General features: G+C 41.0%; 1 protein-coding gene across 6 annotated transcripts in view; it reads right to left on the bottom strand.

Moving 5' to 3' along the window:
- Dgki (diacylglycerol kinase iota) overlaps positions 1-22,060 on the bottom strand; it is a 438,758-nt gene that overhangs the window by 44,314 nt on the left and 372,384 nt on the right. For all 6 annotated transcript variants that reach the window (XM_051151727.1, XM_051151728.1, XM_051151723.1 and 3 more), the window contains 2 exons: positions 20,791-20,913; positions 3,569-3,594 (listed from right to left, as the gene is read on the bottom strand). In XM_051151727.1, the coding sequence (XP_051007684.1) occupies positions 3,569-3,594; positions 20,791-20,913 (149 nt within the window). The remainder of the gene's footprint in view (positions 1-3,568; positions 3,595-20,790; positions 20,914-22,060) is intronic.

The following is a 22,060-nucleotide window of genomic DNA, read 5'->3' as shown; positions in this document are numbered from 1 at the left end:
TTTCCCAGCAATGTAGTGAAGTTAAAAAGAGGATAGAATGGATAGTGAGTCTAGGTTTCAATTAACTCTACCACTTAGAAGCTATGTGGGTATCAAGCCAGTTATTTAAGAACTTATTTCCCCAGCCATAAAGCTAGGGTGATACATGGCCTGTAGGCTGTTACTTATTAACAAAGAAGTAGAATAATGCAGTTAAAGTGTATCAGCACCCTTGGGTTTTTGTTGTTGCTGTTGTTGTTGTTGTTTGAGACAGAGTTTCTCTGTGTTAGCCTTGGCTGTCCTGGACTCACCTTGTAGACCAGGCTGGCCTGGAACTCACAGCGATCCGAGTGCTGAGATTAAAGGTGTGCATCACCACGCCTGGCTCAGCACACTTCTGAGTAAATATTCAATGCATTTTATCTTCTATTCTCAAATACCCTGATACTCTGTTATAAACATAAAAATAATGTATGTGTTGTGCCATCTATGTCTGGTGTGGCAATCTTAAATGACCACCAACCCATTACTTACTTGGGGACTGCAAGTCAAATTACATATTAAACATCTGATTAAAAATGAAAGGTTTCCAGTCAAAAAGTTAATGTTTATAAATAAAGTTAAAAGTGGCAGATTTCTCTCTGGTAACCATCATATTTTTTATATATATTTTTTAAGCTTTGTTCGGTTGGTTGGTTAGTTATTTCCTTGTGTAATCTTCTGTTTTCAAAAGAAGACTCATTAAATTTTCTGTGCTGAGCCAGGCACAGTGGCGATGCCAGTAATCCCAGCACCTGAGAGGCAGAAGCAGGCGGACCTCTGTGAGTTTGAGACCAGCCTGGTGTACAAAGTAAGTCTAGGACAGCCACAGGCTACACAGAGAAACCTTGTCTCAAAAAATGAAACAAACAAAAATTTCTGTGCTGGCTCCCAAATTGCAACTTTCCTACCTCTGCCTCCTGAGTAGCTGGGGTCAATTTTGAGCAGATGCCAATACACTCAACCTCCCTGTTTATGTGGGGACAAACATCAGCCAATCTACATTTCCTGCCACGCGGTCTGGATGGAAGAACATACTGATATGCCATTTGAGTGCCTCTGACAAACTGGAAGGTCATTTCTGCACATTAATTCCCATTTCATTTCACAACCACCCAGGAGACACACAGACCAGACACGAGGAGCCCCATGTACAAACAGGCAGAGGAGAGGGGTGAAGTCACCACACCCGAGTGCTCTCTGAAGGGCATCAGTAAGGATGGAAAATGGCAGAGCTGTGGGACTTCTCTCAGATTTCTCCAAGAACGAATTTTGTTTCAGAAATAGCCAAAGGGAGCAGCTGTTACTGAAAGAAATAGGATTGCTGGTGGAAAGGGAACAAAAGAGAAAACTAAGAGGCCCGGATTTTTATAGTCTGGCTTCACAATCCGTTTGTCAATGTGCCTCAATCCTTTCAGAGTTAATGGGAGAAATCTGATTCACCTCTCTTACATATGCATTGCAATTACAATATGCCAATGTTATATGCAAGAGTGATGGTGTGACATGGACGATTTTTTTAAGGTGGCCACAGTAAATATTAATTCCTAAAATACATAAATGCAAGGGAACACATAGTACATGTCAGATAGAAAATCATAGTAATAAAGAAACATGTAAAACTATTTCCCTAAGGATGCAGATATTAGCAGCTGATGAGCATTTACACAGCATAGGTTAATCTGCATGCACGCCGCTCAAACTAATTTTCGAAGTTGCAGGAGACAAAGAGGCATAAATATGTAATGCATGTTTGAATTTACCAAATATAATACTCATCTCATTTGCAAAGTAGTTCCTCAACTAATCACATATAAGAGTTGTTAAAATGCTCTAACTCCACGAGCAAGTTATTTTGCCGGGGATCATGTACCAAAGCTTCAAAGGACCCTGACATATGACTAGAGATCACTCCTGACCCCGTACGTCCTAGTCACCTGTAGAACTTTAAGATAGAAACCCTATGCGTGTGCCCTTGTGAATAGAGCCTGTACTCTTATGGATAGGAAGACAAAAGCAGGCAAAAGTGTTAAAGGTAAAAATAGTTCAAAATAAGGGAAAACACGCATTTCTAATTTGTCATTTGGACATGGAGACTGATGGACTTATAAATATACAATCAAAATCCTATTCATACCAGCAACAATCAGCAAAATAGCACGCAATAATGGTTTACCATTAGGTGCTTGATTGCCTGATTCTGACTTAATGGATCTTGAATGTAATTTTTCCTTATAGTTCTTCAGAGAACCCGGCACAACTTCATACCATTATCAGGACGGATCTCATGATGTAGCAGCAGGAGAGACAGCCCCAAACTCCCTCTCCATCTCCTAAATTCATCCACTTCATAAATACATTTTTTAATGCTTTTTGTTGGACACTATATCAAAGAAACTGGCAGTCTGAGGAGCCAGCTAAGAAAAGCATCAAATTAGTGTGTTAAGCTTAGGGAAATATATGACACGATAAGAAGATCAGAGACCTTGCACGGACGATGAGAAAGGGTGAGCTGAAACCAGTACACAGCAAAAAGCGAGAGCCACTTCCTTCCGGAGGACAGCAAGAATGAAAGCAGAAGGTGCAAAGAATTATCCAGAAACTAGATAAGGAGTCATATGCCTGGCTGCGGATTACCGACAGGGGGATAGGGAAAGATGGCTGATAAAACAATAGGCAGTGGAGAAAGAGAAAGTCCCATCCTTAGACCCTAGCAGCCCTTGTTTTAAAATGCAGTATCAAAAGGCTAAATACAATATTTGATCTGTTGCAAAGTGGTCGTGCTATGTGCGAAGGGTGTTATATCCGCACAGTAAACTATAAAGGGTTAATCTATAGGTGTGGGTTATGGTTATGGGACAATCTCAAAAGTCTGAGAAAGAAAAGCATCAACAAGTCCTCAGCTGGACCCAAATATAGATATTTGTGACATGCCCTTCTATGGTATAATGAACCCATATAGCCACCTACCAATTTTGAGTGACTGATGGAATAAGTGATCAAAGGTTAGAAATGACATAAGTAGGTGTTTTTGTTGTGTGAGGGAAGAAAGCTGTCTCTGGGGATAAGAACAATTCACCCCACCCAGTGACAGCTCACTCACGCTGGTCAGCTCCATTTTCGATGTAAAGCTCTCTGCCTGCAAGTGCGCAGAGATGCGGCCTCCCGATGTCCAAATCCGGAAGACTTTGTTGATCTCTCCCATCGCAGCTCCTCATTTTAGACATGAAAACTCTGACAGAAAATACGTGCTTACCTCAAAAAGTTATGAATCATTCGTGATGGCTGACAGAAACCAGGTAGAAGATACTAAACTTCATAATGCTTGTCAATCAAAATGGTTGACAAGCGATTTGAAAATAATACCAGATACCAAATGCAGCTTTGGTGGATAAGGTTTCTTAAAAATGTTTGACAGTTCACTATGAAAAACTACAGGGTCAACATCTTAGAGACACTTTCTTAATACTTTTCTGCTCTGACACTGAGCTATAAAAACCAGGGACAAATTTTGAGTGCAGAATTGGATATAAAAATGACATGTTCTTACCATGATCTTCTGAAGAGACTGGTGACCTAAAAAAGACAATATAAACATGATAAATAGTTTATATATGATAAGGATAACAATAAGAATAAATAATTTTATGGAAATTATATAGTCAAAACTGAGTGCAGGGGAGGCTGGCGAGATGACAGTGCAGTGCTTAAGAGCACTTGCTATTCTTGCAGAGGACCCAGATTTGCTTCCCAGCATCTCATTATGACTCACAGTGATGCTTAAGTCCAGTTCCAGGAGAATCATATACCTTCTGTGGCCTCCATGGGTACCAGGCACACACTTGGTACACATACATACATGCAGGCAAGACACTCAGGTGCATAAAGTAAAAAATCATAAATAAATCTTAAGAAAAAGTCAGTTAAAGAGAGACTTGGTACAATAGGTGTACCAAATGTACTTGTTTAGTGGAAAGTAAACAAAAGCCATATTTACAACTTATTTCTGATAGAGAATGAAAACCAGAGAAACCCATGCTTGTGGCTTCCTGCATATCTCAGGTGGGGGCCCTTAGGGCGCATTCTTTGCTGCCTTTCTGCAAAGCATTTAATACTCAATCTGAAAAAGTCCAGATGGCTCTGTTAAAGTCCCAGGGGGGTGCATTCTGAACTATGTCCAGGCAACGAGGAAGAACTATCAATTTCAGAGTGTTTTGCAAAGATTAGTCATGTTGAATTTCTGAGGCTGCGTGTCTCCCACGCTCCTGGACTTGTGGACTTGGAAGACATGTGAAATATTTCAACCCTCACTCAGCAGTTCACCTCTCATGGCAAAACGTCACTCTATTCTACCTCTGAGACATGCAAAGCATCCATTTGGGCTGGAAATGGGCAGACAAAGTTTCACAGAACTCATCTCAGGAGAGAAGAAATATCCTGCAATGAGTAATATATGCAGTTATTTTTAAAATAGAGGCTGAACTCAAGGATGGATCATCTTCCTGACAGCCGAGTCCAACGGACGAGGCACAGAGGAAAGCTCTCTACTTACTCTTCACAGAATGCCTGAGAGACATAGGCCTGAACTTGAGAAATCTACTTCCATGTACCTAATCTTAGAGGCAGATGCTGCCTTCACAATAGGAACTATCATGAACATTTACCAACTCAATGGTGTAGCATTCTCCTTTGTATTTTCCAGATCACCAGTCTTTATTATGATCAATGGAATATAAATGTTTTGCTATGCTTGATTGCTTTGTTGGTGCTATTTAATTCTTATTTCATTCAAATTTGGAAAATTAAAAAAAAAAAAAAAAAAAAAAAAAAAAGACAGCAGCATATCCAAAAGAGGAATTCAAAGACTTCATTGAAAATGTATTATTCTGTTTTATTAATCCTAAATTGTTATTCATCTGATTTAATGTATGCAGCAAGGTCCCAAATGTTTGTCCCACAGGAAAGTCATAATTTAGGGAGGAATAAAAAGCCTACTTATAACATAGTGACATAACTTAGAAAAGATGCTTATAGCATAGTGAAAAGCATATAATACAAATGTGTATGAAGTCAAAAGGCAACAGTACAGAGAGATCAGTCATGTCTCCCAAGGATAAAACAAACAAACCCTAAAGGTCGAAACCATCTTGCCGCAGCTTTAAGGAATTAATAAGAGTTCATTAAGAAAGTGAGAGAAAAATTCTAGACAGAAGCAATGGCTACATAAAACATCCAGAACTGAAATTTCATAGACATTATCAGAAGCATAAATAACTCAGTACTGCTGTCATGTGAAGGATGACAGAACCCATGACTGGGGGAGTTAGGCCACTCCATATGGAGCCTATAAATCTATTTTCAAGTGTCTGGAATTTACTCTCTAAAATAAATACAAAAAAATATTTGAAAGTCACATATTCTGGTTTCTAGTTTTGAATGATCTAAAGTGAACAGAGAAAAGGAAAGTTTGGGGGTTATTATAAAACTTCCTTGTCAAGAAGGAAGAATTAAAAAAAATTCCTGTTTTTCAACTCCCCTTGAGACCCATGAAAAATAATTGGGAAGATGGAAACCAATCAAAACATCTTTTAGTAATCTAGCTGTTTATAAGAGCAGCTGCCATTTATGACGACGAGTCACCAAATACAGGAAAAGCTGGACTATGCTTCAGGAGAACAGCCATGACTTCAATAAGCTGTGAGGACATGGTGACACCCGGGCAGAAAGCACCCTTTTGAGCAGAGACAGCCTAATTTTGAGACCCTGGATAATGTTCCAAAAGCGAGTGCTGATAACAAGGGGTCTGCAAAGGAATAACGCAAAGCCAACCTTCCTGCAATTATCTACCCCAGCCAGAAGTTCTGGAAAGAACTTACTCGGTGAAAATATCACAAGTAATCAAAAAGCCAGCGTGCATCCAGGAAAACTCAAATGTCAGTGAAACAGACTTAAGAGATGAAGAATTTAAGAACCGCGGTTACTCAATCTGCATGACATTCGAAAATGGAGAAAGTGGACGGAGGGGTGAGTTGGGAGAGAAGGAGACCCTTTAGGAGGCCTGGAAAGGAACGCAGTGAGCAGGGAAGACACGTGGACAGACGGGAGCACAGGCTTGCCCAGCCGTTAGCTAGCACACCAGAGAGAAGAGCGAGGAGTCTGTCTGCTGCCATAGCAAAGAGAAAAGAAGGCTAAGAGGCGAACAACTTAGAATGCCAAAGCATACAATGCTTTTTAAAAGTGTTCCACCATTATGTGGATAAATTTTTATTTTAATTAGTGCAGGCAGGAGGAGTTTGGGTTCTTTTAAAAATTTATTTACTTTTCCTTATACATCCAGACTGTAGTTGCCCCTCCCTCCTATCCTCTAGTCCCTCCCGACCTCCTTTCACCCTAGATCCACTTCTCTTCAGAATAGAGCAGGCCTCCCAGGAATATCAACCAAACGTGGCAAAACAAGTTACAATAAGGCTAGGTGATGTTTGGATTCTTAAAGCAATTTTTTAAAAAGTAAATACGTGTTGAAGGCAGTTTTAGGCAATATCTCTAGATGTGTTAGGTCTTGAGTTTATTTTCTAGAATAAAGGCATTTCTCCAGAAAAGTGTGACTGTACAAAATTGACATTAGAAAGTGGAGAAGGCCCAACACATGCTCATGGCTATACACGATGAGGTACTGACTCAATAAAATACCAGCGACATTATATATATTAGAAACACTATCCTAAAATTAATATAGAATAACAAAGGGCCTTAGGAAACCAAGGCAATTGAGCCAAATGGACAAATCTGGAGGCATCCCACTACCAACTTTAAAGTACCACTCTCTACTAGACTTGGCTGCACAAACAAGACTGGAACAACAGCAATTCAAATGGACACGCTAACACTGCAAAAGGGAAAATGTTATGGGATGCCACCCAAAACAGACACAGACAGTTAATGACTGCCTGCAGAAGGAGAGTTAGCTTCTCCCATGGATGAGCACCCTACCTGGTTATCTAGCACAAAGTGGTCAGCCCTGAAACAACAAAAATAAAGTTCAGCAGGTTGTATTTATATATTTGTTCATACATACATATATATGTAACGACAGTAATTTTTCAAAAATATTTAAAAGAAGCTATCAACTTGACATGGAGGGAGAAAGATTGGGAAGTCCTGGAGAGAAGAAAGAAAAAGGGTGATATAATTACAAAGATATAGTAAGCAAAACAGCACATAATCCCTATGCAAACAGATGCACAGACCAGAAGCGGAGCAGAATAAGAATAAAGACACATAGTAAGTAAAGAAACATAGTTCACCCACTGATTTGCTTCAGACATGAAAAACATCCACTGAAAAAATGATAGTTTTTAGTAAATGACTTTGGGAAAATTAGAAATCTACATATAAAAATGAATTTAGATTATTTTTATATTTAAGAGTCAACTCAGTATTCCACAAATGTTCAACTAGTATGTGTTTAATAAAAATGTATTTAAAAACAACTCTAATAGATTAAAGACATAAATGTAAGATCCCTAAAACACAAAACTGCTAGAAATAAATATTAATAAAAATCGTCATATCAGCAACATGAATGTGTTCTACATTGAACCTTAAAAGCAATAGAAACCAAAGCAAAATCAGAAAATTGGAATTCTATCTCATTGAAAAAGTCCTGCACATCAAAGGAAATAATAAACAAACTGAGCAGATAACCAACAGAATGTGATGAAGTATTTGCAAACTATTATAAAAGGTTAAAATCTGCAACATATAATGAAAAATAATAGCAAAAAAAAAAAAAAAAAAAAAAAAACAACACTTAAGTAAAAGCTCATATTAGCATTTCTCAAAAGACACAAATGACCAAAGCAAAACAGGACAAAACTGCTCAGAATCACCAGTCATCAGGAAAATGGAAGCCAAAAGCCAAAACCTGTCATTAAAACATACAAAAAGGTAACAATGCTGGCAAGGATGGAGGGAAAGAACCCATGCATCGATGGAGGTTACCAGGAAGTTTAAAGGAATCCTGGGTAAAGAACATGATCCACAACTGGTCAAACTATGGAGGACAAGTGACCACGGGGCACACAGCCCCACTGAGTACATCTACAATGCAGGTTCTGTACTGAAGGCTCCGCGACACTGTAGAACAGGATCCAGAATGATTGTCAGAACCACAGGACCAGAGCAATGTGGCGGGATAGTGCCTTCGAGAAATACAGAGGAGCTCCAGAGAAACCCAGCACTGTCGTAGTAGGTACAGGGTCACATCATTAACTGGTCCACTTTTTAATTTTTACTTTATATTTAAACTATACAGATATAGGGACTTTAAAACAAAAGACGTGGGGGATCGATCCAAGACTGCAGCTCAGATCACACACCGTTTCTGCTCAGCAGGACAGCCAAGACTGCACAGAGACCTAAAGATGAAACTGAGAGCTACAAACATCAGTGCTGTTGATTCCCAGAACAAAAGAACAAGACACTGACATTGGATCAGACCTGGCAGGATTCATTCCTCTCAGCATGCTGGACACTGACATCCTGCATCCTTCATGTTCCAGCACCAAGTGCTTCAGTTGCTGTTCCTCATGAGAACAAAACAGCTCCTAAGATAGCTTTGAAGATAGCTTCCAATCCCAATTGATCCAGCAATGCAGACTGTACCACATAGGACTTTAATTGAGCCGGGAATTCTCAACATTTGGAAAGTGGACCACAAATGCTATTCCTAGCTTAGTTAACCATTTTCCCCAACTTTATTTGGGTCGCTACAAAGGTATTATCCATTCAAATCAGCCAGAAGAAACCTTAATTGAATGGTGCCCCATTTCCCTTAAGGGGGGGCATTGGGTAGGTTTTTTTGGGTTGCTTTCTTGGGCTATATATGTTAATTTTCATTGGGAGTTGGTTATAAGTTATTATTGGTCTTATTCAAAAAGAAAACAAGGTTGGACTCAGGGATTTCTCTCTTTTTCTTTATCTTTCTTTCATAGATTTGGAGACAGGGGTTGAACACAAAGAAGGGGGACTATAGAAATAAATACATAAGGATGATAGGACAAAAAGTAGATTATTGAATCTACTCCTCAATTTAATGCGTTGTTACTCACAAATAAGGTTATTTTTAATTCACTGGTACAGAATTTTGTATATTGATGCAAATGAGTTTAATTTTGATACACTGGTATAGAATTCAAATTTAAGATTATTCTTCACTTCATAGCTTTCACTTAAAAGCATTCATAGTGTCTTTGGTTGGCCCTTCCTCAGGAGATGTGCATTACTTCCTCCCTTAGAAACTGGATGTCAACACAGGGGAGAATGGATGAATAGTAGGAGCCTACCCCACACATTACTATTACTTTAAAAAAAAAGAATTATCTACAAAGTAATGCCTGCCTCCCTTCTCAGTATCCCCAACAAATACACTTAACATGCTGGGGATCATCAGAATGATGGGCTCACTGCCTTGAGATGAGCATTCAAGATGGGCACGAAAGCTGCCTGTGAGACACACAGTGGAAATTTCATTCTCAAAATACTCGGGAGTGAGATATTCTTCCAAGACAACAGACTGCAGATGGGCTGGGAGAACTCCGAGATAGTTATGCAGACTCAAAGGCTTGTCCAGTATGAGAAAATCATAACCAAAAACAAAGCAGGGTCTCTAGGTGAGCCGAAACCTGCACTGCCTCAGCATGCCGCTTGGCACACTGTGAATAGACAAACTAGTCTTAGCAGTAAGATTCATGTCAGGGCCTAAAGCAAAGTGTACAGCACACATGCCCATGCGTCTAGAGCAATTGCACTCATTGGGTTTCATTGATATTCCTTTCTCGTATTTGCCACAATGCTTTACCTTCCAGGTGAGGACTATAGCTAATGTAGCACTTCCTATAGGACTATAACTAATGTAGCACTTCCTATAGGGCTGGAATGATTACACGTTCTATTCAGTGTATGCCTTTAATCCCAAAACTCGGGAGGCAGAGGCAGACAGATCTCTGTGAGTTCAGGACCAGCCTGGTCTACAGAGCAGGTTCCCAGATAGCCAGAGCTACACAGAGAAACCCTGTCTTGAAAACCCAATCTATGAGAAGCTTCTTTTCTGGCTTATCAACTCTCCAGTCTTGCCCAACTCATCTTTTTTTTTTCCCCCTTCCTTTTCCTGACCACAGCCCTGAGAGCTTCCTAGGCTCTCCTCATCTACACTTCTCACGCCTTGGTAAAATGCAACCTTTTCTTAATAAAGCCCACAACATAGGAACACTCTGTTACTGTGATGGATTTTCTGAAGTATCTGGGTCTAGTCACTCGGTGTCATGCTTTAGAAAGTCTGTCCTGTCCTTGTGAGACACTTAAGATGCCTTCAATGGGAACCAATTTTCCAGGGGACCCTCCTTCCAGGCAGATTTTCAGGGTCTGTTTTACTGCTGAAGAAATACCGTCTTTGTGTTCCCACTGTTCCACTGTGAAAGGATGCTGCCACACAGACTTAGAGACGTCGGTTGCCTGCTGATGGGCAAAAACCTCCGTTTAAACCAAAGAAAGCTAGGTGTGGCTTAAGGTATTTAAAAGTGGCCTATAGATGCTCATCTCTAGTTTTCCTCACTTGCACTTCCACCAAAGATCTGGGTTACTCATCCCTAGAAAACATCACTCCACGAGACCACATTAAGAACTTGGGGAGAAACACTGAGCCAGTAGATCCAAGGTACAACTTTGCCACAGAGCATCTATCATTAAGGACGAGAGGACCGAAAATTGTTTGCAATGGAGAATCTCCATCCACCCCACAAATCCCTCTTTGTTTGCTTTTGTTCTTTCTAACTATGCTCATTTCTCTGAGACAATGAACAAAGCACAGACCGTAAAAGAGAGCAGGCGAGAATGAGAGCAAGGATGAAAGTCACAGCAGCCACACAAAGTGGCATTGAGAGGAGACAAACGCACTCTATTCAAGTGGCCACAAACTCCTTAGGGAACAGCCAGAGGGCCTCAAAGGTAACATTCACTCCCCACACAGGGGAAGGGTAGGGGAAGGGGGTGGGAGGAGTACAGAAATGGGCATTGTCTTGGAGGTAAAAGTGCCAAAATGTTCATGACAACACTGACAGGCTTTTCACTTGAGGTGAATATCCACTCTTATTTTTTCCTTCTCATTACTACTCCATCTTTTAAGATTTTCTATGCAAATACACCCATGGATGACCCCTGTGTGACCTGTGTTTGAAATATATGATTTATTTTTAAAATACATTCTTGGATTTACACATATTAGGCATTACAAAAAAAAAAAAAAAAAGCAATTTCACCATTAGCTTGTACAATCTGCTCTTTCCTGCCGAATACTCTTTTCATAGTCAGTTTGTGGAGGCTCCTAAATGCCCTTTGAATTGAAATGTTACTGCCACCTACCGTTCTTTTCCAGGAATGTAAACAAAATGAGAAAAGAGTTTCTTCAAAGAGAAAGGTTGAGGAGAAAGGGGCCTTCAGCCCAGGAGAGTGAGATAAATAGTAGGATTACCTGCTAACTCAACATGGAAAACTGACTGTCATATGCTTATGAGCATTTTAAATCTGCGAGGACGTGGTGTAGGAATCAGTGTTTGCAAAAATGTTTGTTAGTGTGCTTTTTAAGAAGGGGAAAATGGAACAGGAAAGTTCCAAGCAAAGGAGATACACCCACAGGGAACTGGGGTGCAGCCTCAAGAAACCAGGCTCATTAGTAATGTTTGGGAAGCCCTGAAAAACAGCTTAGGTTGAAACAAAAATCTGTTTGTGTTTTGGGACTATGTAGTTTATTTTATTTTAAAATTTATTTGTGTTGATTTTGGGGGGGCGTGTCTTACACACAAGTAGAAGGTAGAAGACAGCTTGGGTGTACCAGTTTTCTCCTTGTGGGTGCCAAGTGGGCACCAGGGATGAAACTTAGGTCATCAGGGGTGGCAACAAGTTTTTTTTCCCACTAAGCTACCTCACTGGCCACTGTGTAGTTTTTCAAACCAGACATAGAACTCTGAAGCTCTGACTAAAAAGGCCAACTGAGGCTTTCAGGACCAGCATGAGAAACTTCTAAGTAAGATCATCTCACATAGTCACGATCAGAATACCTAATATCCCCCTAGTTTAAAATTGGGAGTTTCTCTATAATATAGATAGTTTTCTCCCAGTCTCTTCAAAATTGTGGGCCCAAGGATCAGAAAAGTCTCAGCAAAAAAGTCACATTCTCATGACCCTCTTCTCATTTCCAGTAGTGACTTGAGCCTATCACTTCCTGGACCTCCATCCATGCCTCAACATGCCCTCCACCCCAGATGCACATCATTGGGATGCAGGCAGTTATTTTAGAAGTGTTTAAAACATGACCAGCTATTCATCCTTGATGTCCAGATGCTACATTTGGACAGTAAGGATGAGAGCAGCTTGAAGGCTTCCTCCCATAGGACGACATAGAAGAAATTCTTCATGGCACAGGAAGGGACAATCAAGTCGTGTTTGACACAAGTTACTGCCTCTTTAGGATGGTCAGAATTAGCCTTGGTCCTCAGTGATAATCCCCACTTTGTCCGAGTTATCCTGTCGCCATGTCCAGTAATGTGGTGGAAATCCCATGGTGCAAGGGCTCCCCAGGGTGTAGATCTGAGAAGAATGAGCTGGTAGCTGCCTCACTATTGGGTTTTGCTCCCTTCCAGAAAGTGAGAAATAATGCTTTGGGCCCCAGGGAAACTGTGCCCACTTTTCTGATAGTGTGGGGGCTGCCCCAGAATGCTCTAAAGGGCTATTAAGAATCCTAACTACAGAACTTGGCCCTCTAGAAGACAGGCACTATCAGTTGGAAGAGCTAGCATCCCTCGTAGGAATGGTCACTTGTTTTAGCTTGGAAATCACCTTCCCGACCCTGTATCCCTACTCCACTTATCAGAATGATGAGAGCCAATACCGTCCTACAACTGTATTAAAGAGGACTGACTGTATAAAAACCCGTGGCATAGAGCACATGCTACTGACATAGGGCTGTTCCCAAGGGGAGACAAGACAGACTGTACACACAGGATCCACGTTTAGCACTTTTTTTTTTTTTTTTTTTTTTTTGGCTATTGGCTTAAAAGTATCCCAGCCTCTGCATCTGGAAGAGATGGAATTACCACTGTCTGGTTTTAAATGATACCAAGGCAGCTTCATCACAAAAAGTCTCTAATGTTTTACCGGCGTCTCATAATGTCTGAAGGCAAACTGTGTTGTGGCAGGCAAGGCTATTGTCTCTGCTCTGATTTTATTTTTTATTTTTTGAGATGTTTGAGATGTTTATTGTATGTTCACGAGTGTTGCCCTGAATGCATGTCTGTATACCACATGCATGCTGTGCCCACCGAAGCCTGAATGTGACTTTGGATTCCCTACAGCTGACATTACAGAAGGTTGTGAGTCACTAAGTGAGTGCTGGGAGTGGAAACTAGCCTCCAGAAAAACAGCCATCTCCCCAGCTCCTCTGCTTTGCTTCTGAATAATATCCCTACCAGTCCCTTGGAGTCCCTGTCCCCTGTTCCCAGTCTACTTAGGAAGCCAAGAAGAAGCAGTGAGCTTTTTGCACATAAGGGTTCTGAACTCAGACCCACTTAGGAATATCCAGGAGCCTGTACATGCAGACTCTATAGACAGTTAGGAGTCCTATGAGCTGAGTCATCCTCTCCATCCAAAGAACATCTAAATGTCTTCAAGGACTAAGTAATAAAGAAACCCCAGGAAAAAATGCCCAGGAACGTAGTACAGAGAGCACCTCACTGTGTAGGCTGCTTGACACAACCATCTCTGGCTACTCCACCTTACCTCAGAGCCCATCAGAGTTGCCACTAACTCCTTGCACCCATCACCAGGACTGTCTGCTTTTTAACTTGTCAAAAATAACCCAGTCTCGCCTAAAGAATATGGACACATCTTTACTATTTTGCTACATATTCTCCCTTGATCAAATATAATTGCACTGAAGATTGCAACATAAAAAAAATGGACTGTACATCCAGACAAAAGCACTCAGCACTTTACCCACTATTTTGTTGCAATGTGAGTAGCGTTAAGTTCACTACACCAATGCATCAGACACCTCTTTATGTGGGTCTGACGGAGCACCTGAGCTCTGTAGCCCAGGCAGGCCTTAAATTTGCAATCTCCTTGCTCCTCTCGAATAGCTCCTGAGTGTCAGCCTCCCAGCAGGCTTGCGCCACCAGGCCCAGCATGCCTTTTCTCTAATATCCAACACTCATTCAGTCAGTCTTCAAGCTTTAGAATATACTGCTACTGCAGATACAGCGCAGTGTGTTGCGGGGACAGAATTAGAGTGCACAGGTTGGCCAATCAGGGAATGCACGTGATTTAAAGAAGCCTCCAGACCACTGTTGCCCAGGTGTGAGTGAGGCTGCCAACTTTTACAAACGAAAAGAAATGAAGGGGGAGGGGGCACTTAACAGTGGTGATATTCCCAGTGCTGTAATTGTTGGCAAAATTTCCAACTCATAAAACTGGAAGTCAAGAATTTCCTGGCAGCATTTTCAATAAAATGTGTGTCTTAATGTTGGAACACGTACCTCCAAAGCCTATTCCCCCTTGCAATGCCAGGCAAAACAAGACCTGCTCACAGGGAGTCTAGCTAGGACGGCTGTCTTCCTAGGTGAACTTGGAGCATGGCTTGCTTTCCCCAAGTGTATAGGAGTTCTGTGTGGATATATTTTTTGAGAAGTGGTCATAAAAAAAAAAATGAAAATATCTTATTAGGAGCTTTCTACACATATAGGGGCAGGATATCTTGTGTACCTGGCTCTCAAAGGTAAGCACTTGAGGATGGCAAGGAGGTAAAGGAGACTAAAGGAAGATGTGCTTTTTCTGCATTTTTTTTTTCCCAGCTGGGGTGGTTATCCAAGGTGAGTATGGCAGAGCAGTCAAAGGTGAGCAGGCAGGGGATGAGCTCTTTTCCGATGACACCGATTCCGTCTCACAGCCCAGCAAGCCCCACACCCCACTAAGAAGATTAATTTTCTCCTCCTTATCTGACTGTGATGCTCAAAAGATATTTCCACAGTCCAAATCCTTACCCAATTCTTCATCTCCGCCTGGGAACCTGGTGCTTTGAGAATAACCACAGGCCCTGATTTTCCTAGGGTTGGGTCATAACCTAATGTTCCCAGAGGATACTGGGGAAAGACACTAGCTGACAACCAGGAGCATGAAGCTGCTTCTCTTACATTCAGCCAAGAACACATGAATTTTCAGAGATGGGGCAGGATTTAAGGTTATTATCTTGATACCATGACTGAATTGTAAACTATATGAAGAAGGACACATTTTTGGTTCCAAATATGATGATGTGTTTTGGCTGCCCCTAAACGGTCTCTTAGTTACAGGTTTCTTTTAAACATACCCAGACAAAGTAATGCTAGCTATCACTGAGTGTTCTCTAAGGGAAATTTCTAGGTACATAAAGGAAAAGTTGGTATGTACCAGCTCGTGTGAAGTAGAACAGTAAAAATACCTAAGAATACCTTCAAAGTATGCTCCTCTTTAAGCTCAATTTCATTAAAACTAGCAACCATATAAGGAAAAATAAATAAATAAAAAAGGAGAGTGTAAGAGAAGGAGAAAATTCTGGCTTCTAGTTTTCTCTTCATGTATGTCCACTGTGACATGCATCAGAAGGAATTACAACCAGTGATTTCTGTAAGATTTCCTCATTAAATACAAGCTCTTCAAGCATAGTGTGTTTCTTAATTATGCTTACATCTCCAGCACCTATCATGGGGACTGAGGGTGACCAGTATTGGTGGGTTCAGTACTTGAATGCATTTCCTAGAAGTAAAATGAAATCATAAATCAGACTTCACTCAAGCTTGCTAACAGTCACTCTTGTCTGGGAATGAAATATTCTCCCAATCAGAGCTCCATCAGCCTTGACCAGCTGATAAGGTAGCAGATAAAAGCTTAGATACAGGCATCTCTGTGGTCTCTGAGCAAGCTCAACATCAATTCTTATTCGTGTCAGGCTGTGGCCTGTCCTGGGCTGTACCCTACAGTGTCAGCCCTGGGTCTTAGACCAGGACCAGAATAATCCCTTCATCTTGGACCGTTCAGGCTTGATACTTGGGGGTAATAAATTCATCTCTGCGTCCTGTACCTGCCAACTCAAATGTTCAGTCTTCTCTGTTTTCACGGTGCTCATAGCACACTCGAGTTTTCCTTCCCTTTCTTATCTCACAAAGGCAGAATGAGCACTCCAAATAGATTGTTCGATAATATTTATGTGAATTTCATTTTTTTTTTCAGTCTTCTCTCCAAACAAAACAGTCTCACTAAGGGGAAATCATTGAACAATTAATAAAAACAAAAATTTTCCCCTATAGTTTGAAACAAGATCTTATGCACTTCATACTAACCCGCTGTGTAGCTAACGGTGATCTTGTACTTCTGGTTTTCCTACCACCATCCCTGGGCACAAACACATGCTGATGACGTAGTGTTATCTAGCTCAGCCCTTTGTACATGCTATGCAATGAGCCTATGTGCTGGCCTACAACTCCACATACTGCTTTAAATAAATTTTCTTAGACACAGAAACTATCTGGCTAAACCTTAGGGCAAATTCGTTATGATCCTAACAGGAAAATGTGTCAGTCACCTCTTGCCAATTTATTTCAAAGTTGGTTCTCCAAGATGGCCCTTTACACTGTTCTTGGGTTTTGAAGACAGTGTGCATGCTGCGCATCCTTCCTGGGTACCAGAGACCCTCCAGGAGAACCTGTTTGTGAGTGGGCATGTACATGCATAACCGCCCCCCCCCCCCCACTTCTCATGATGCTAAGTGGAAACAGTATGAACTCATCAAGATACAGGAGCAAAAAGTAAAGTTGTTCCTGTCCATGGCTCCCTTTTTGTAATTCTTGAAGAAGGATGGAGAGCAGTGCAGCTAAGAAACCAAGGGCTCAAACGGTGAGAAGATCCAAGGGTACCTTACGGTGGGGAAGCCCTGATGTGACCTGGGTGCTGTGGCAGAAGACTGAGCTGGGGAAAATCTTACTCTAGTCTTCTTTCCCCATCCCTTGGTGTGAGGGGAAATTCTTTCCAGAATATTACCTCTCTTATCTATGTTCTCAAAGAATAAACTTTTTGCTGTTGATTTTTGTCTTTATCTTTACTGTTTGTATCCTTTCCTATGTTTTTGTTATTTTTAATTAATTAATAATTAATTAATTGAATTTATATCTTGACCATGGCTTCCCCCTCCTCCTCTCCTCCCACCCCTACCACCCCATGCACTCCTCCTCTGTCTCTCTTCAGAAAAGGGAGGCCTCTCATAGATCTCAACCAGCCATAGCATATCAAGTTGCAGTAACTATATATTTAGTCTTTACTGAGGTTCTCTTGTCAAATGAAATTCTTTACATATTTGTATACAATAGTTTTTATTGATAAATAATTTAGAGTCACAAGTTATTCTGTGAATGCTGTTTTAACGTCAAAATTCTGATAATATTTATCAGCTTAAATGCTTTTGATTTGTTCTTCGGGAGTCAGTTACTTAATATTATCAAGAGGTTGAAATTAAACCCTTTGGTCTCCACATTGATTGAGACTTTAAAACTTGACTAGTGTGTGCCAGTCTTATTGGAATAATTTCTCATATTCTTTCCACGTATCGATTCTTAAATATTTCCACTATGAAGATATCTTGCAATGTTAATAAACTGTGAACCTACATGTATATATATACATAAATATACATTTATACATATATAGAACACATATACATATATGTATATATTCTGAAGCACAGAAAGACATATTTATCAAGATGCTGCAAGCTGGAAAGGAAAGGATTTATTAGGCCTGTACTTCGAGGTCACAGCTCATCATCAGGGGATGCCAAGAGAGCAACTCAAGCAGGGGCTTGCAGCAGAAACCATTGGAGGGATGTTGCTTTCTTACTTACTTGCTCTCTGGTTTATGCTCAGCTAGATTTCAGCCCAAGCTCACCTGCCCAGGACTGGTCCCACCTTCAATGGGCTGGGCCCTCCTACATCAATTAATAAAAAAAGAACAGGGATCCATGGATTCAACCAATCAAGGATTAAAAAAAAAAAAAAAAATTTCAGTAAAATACTGTTTGTAGTGAGCATGTACAGTTCTTGTTCTTCTCTAACTAATACAGTATCACAACTACTTATGGGGTGTTTGTCTCTTCATCTCATGTTACATAGAACGGAGAAGTGGGTTATGTCAAACCCTGAACAATTTTACATAAAGCACTTTGGTGTCTGCTGCGGTTTAGAGAAACAGAGTTGAGAGCACAAACCAAGGACACAGGCTGTTATGGGAAGTGCTCCATGCATTTGCAATCCTTGGGATGAATGTCCACAAACAAGCACTTCATGTGTTATGACGTGTACATCAATAAGCTCTCTAGAGAACACTCTGAGTACAGAAGCCCAGACTGACCTAACAGTCCACTCTCTGGAAATCACAGACATAGCGAAACACTCAGCTGGTCTGTGAAGGCTGAATATTTATTTCTGCAGATAATTAAAACTCTAATTTTCCAATAAGTCTGCCCACAGATAGATGGCCACTTATTTAGACATTCATGGATGGCTGAGTCATCCTGGTTCACAAGCCTTAATTCTGTACAAAAAGGAAATGGAAAAACATTCTGAATTGTAAGCAATCAAAATACCGGCCGAAACCAACAACACAGTTTAATTAAAAAAAGAAAATCCATAGCAATTCATTTCTCCTTTTCTCCTCTTCACATAAGAAAATAAGAGGTGATACAGGGAAGTAATTAAAATAAAGTCTCTTTTTTGCCCTCAGGGTGTCTGAGTAGAACCTTTGCCAATGAAATAATTAGCTTGAGATTTCTCATTTTTCTCCCTTTGTCCTGGAGAAATTGCTTCCGGCCTTTCTTTAGAAACAATGCACTGACTTGCCTCTTCGTTGAACTCTGGGCTTCTAAGAAGTTTAGTAGTCTCATTAGTCTGCAGAAAGGTAAGACTGAATGTTATAAAGCCAGTGTCACTATTTGATTAGACCCCTAGACCAGACTGGAAAAAAAAATCAAGCCTAGTTTCATAAATGACAGTGTACTTCTATAACTTCTGACATGGGATGATTGTGCTAAAATTAAATCTGGGTGCAAACGAGTTTAATTATGACTTCAGATTGCACTCTAGAATGGGTTCCTGCAGCAAAATATGGGCAGACAAGATGATTCACTCAAGCACAAAGCACCAATCTCTCTGCAAAACTCCAAGCTGCCTCTACTTCCCAGCCAAGACCAGACCTCAAGAAAAGGGGAGCCTATCATGCTCACCCACAGATAGGAGTTGTATTTGTTTATCCACCCATGCCACTCCCCCACACGAATAACCCTGGCTTGTTCTGGATCCTTTACGTTATCGTACAGAAGAAAGCACTATTCTGGCTCCCAACCCCAGGTTATGTCCATCACTGTGAGGAAGTCGATGTGGCAGGACCTAAAGTAGTTATCACATCATATCCACACTCAAGATTGGAGAGAGACGGATTAGCATGTGCATGATGACTGCTCAGATAACTGTCTTCTCTTTATAAAGTCCAAGGCTCAAACTCAGGAAATGGTACTACCCACTGGCACTTCCCACATCAGTTATTATAATAAAGAACATTTCTCACAGGCAAGTCTACAGTCCAAAGATCTAGACAATCCCACATGGAGAGTCTATTCCCAGGTGATTCTAAATTATGTCAAGGTGACGATTAAAGCTATCACACCACTATACAAGAAAAAAAAAAAAACATATGGGGGTAATTCTGCACAAGGCACATACCACATTCAGAGATTGAGACAAAGCAGCAAATCCCAGCAGTCACACAAGGATAACCTGTGTGTCCCTTCCTAACTATTCAAAGCCTTCTTGTATGACCTCAGGACGGAGCTCACAGGGGATCTGACATACTCTGGTCTCCAGTAAGAAAGACACTAGGGAAGCTCAAAGTGTTTGCAGACCCACGGTCTCAGTGTGGCTCCCGGCGAAGCTAAATAGAAGGCAGAGATCCATCAGGACCTGACATACAGGCAAACACAGCAAAGTAAGATGTCGAGAGTGACACAGAGACAGGAGACAGCATGAGCACTACTGAAAGCAGTACGCGTTTCAGCTCCTCCCTCCCCTTGCAATCACTGTGGCACTAACAGTGAGACCCAGCTTAGTATAGCCTCTGGGCCCTGGGTCTGACATGCACAGTGTTTTTAGCAATAGGACTTACCTTCTACCTCTGGGAAAGAACCAAGGGCAGTAACAATAGCCTATTGGATTCTGGGAGTGTCTAGGACAGCCCTGACCAACAGCTCAAAAGAGGACTTCCCATGCCTGTTATTGAGGTTTTTGTAAGATGGTCTATGGCTCTTAAACAAGTAATATTATTCAGACTGAGCATGTTATACACACATACCACCACCAGCACTACCACCACCAATAACAACACCATCCAGCACCACCATCCACCACCAACAATAACAACAAAACCATCTACCACCACCACCATCACCACCACCATCCTCCACCACCACCACCACCACCACCACCACCACCACCACCACCTACACCAACAATTAATATAAAGAGACCATGAATCTGAAAGAAACCCAGGAGGAGCATAAGGGAGAATTTGGAGAGACGACAGGAAAGGGGAAATGACGTAATTACATTATAATCTCAAAAAATAATTATGAGACGGCAAGAGACTCACTGTAACACTCTGGAGTGGCTGAAATCTTTCATATCTGAGTCCTCATAGTGGGGTGTGATCATCCCCAGCCCACTGTCACTCAGCATACGTTTCCTCAGGGCAGGGTTCCACCAGTCCGACAGCCTGGGGCAAAAATGGCACCAGAAAGTAACTGTATGTCTTACTCTGGTTTTTTTTTTTTCCTCTCACAATGATGTTCACTAGAACATACTTCATAGTCATCATTTCTCAACAGCCCTGGACTACTTGTATGATTTTGCCCTTTTTTTCTATTGACAAGGTATTTCTATTTGAAGAGCTGACTCCATGCGGCATGAGTGAAGAGTTAACGGAACCAGGTAGAGAAATATAATTTAGAAAATGAGCAAGGTCCAGCCTTGTTCTTAGCACCTGTGTTCCCAGGACGCACTACAGCTGAGAAATAAGAATCAAGGATGGACTTGATGGTCTACTGGATTTTCCAGGCCACTCTGTATTTGGATTTAAGTAACCAAAAGTCTAACAAAGAACAAAGCCATCGCTTTGGGTAACTATTTGGAATGGAAAGAAGAAAAGTCCAGCGTTACCTTAACAGATGGCTCCATCCTCATTAAATAACTGTAAGAGTATTCATTATGTGAGGTGACCTTTAGACACCAGCATCTGCCTCTGCTTTAGTAGGGTACCACATCACACAGGACTCTCTCTCTGGTGAGCACACTTGTTTACGCTCTACGATTATGGATACACAATTTGTGTTTGCCTTCAGTTCCTGCGTATGCTTTCTTCAGCAACCTGAGTCTCGGGCATCAGTTCCATATGCCAGGAAGTCATTACTTATTACACTCGACAAGGATAGAGACATTTGTCCGTTCTTATTTTTGCACTAGTGGCTCTCACGGGTTTCCACTAGTATCTGACTCTAGTGGAAATAAGTGTTATTGAACTGCTAAGTGATTTTTAAAAAAAATAAGTTAGATATTTCACAAGATGGTACTGTCATTTTTGCTATGAATATAGTGATACCTATAGTGTCCCTTGCTTTAGGAATTTCTGTAAATTATGTTGGAATGCTTTTTTTTTTTTGGTAAACTTTTCTACTAAATTTCAATTTTGACTCAGTGCCAAATATTTCTTTTTTAAAAGATTTATTTTTCTGTGTACAGTGTGTATTTGTGTGTGGGTATGTACACATGTGAGTGTTAAGTGCCCAAGTCCAGAAGAGGACATCAGACTCCCTGAAACTGGAATAAAGGTGGCAGAGGCACCCAATGGGAGGGCTGAGAACTGA

The sequence above is a fragment of the Acomys russatus genome, chromosome 10 (genome assembly GCF_903995435.1).
Source record: "Acomys russatus chromosome 10, mAcoRus1.1, whole genome shotgun sequence".
In the NCBI taxonomy this organism is placed as follows: domain Eukaryota; kingdom Metazoa; phylum Chordata; class Mammalia; order Rodentia; family Muridae; genus Acomys; species Acomys russatus.
This window is presented reverse-complemented; position numbering and strand designations above follow the sequence as displayed.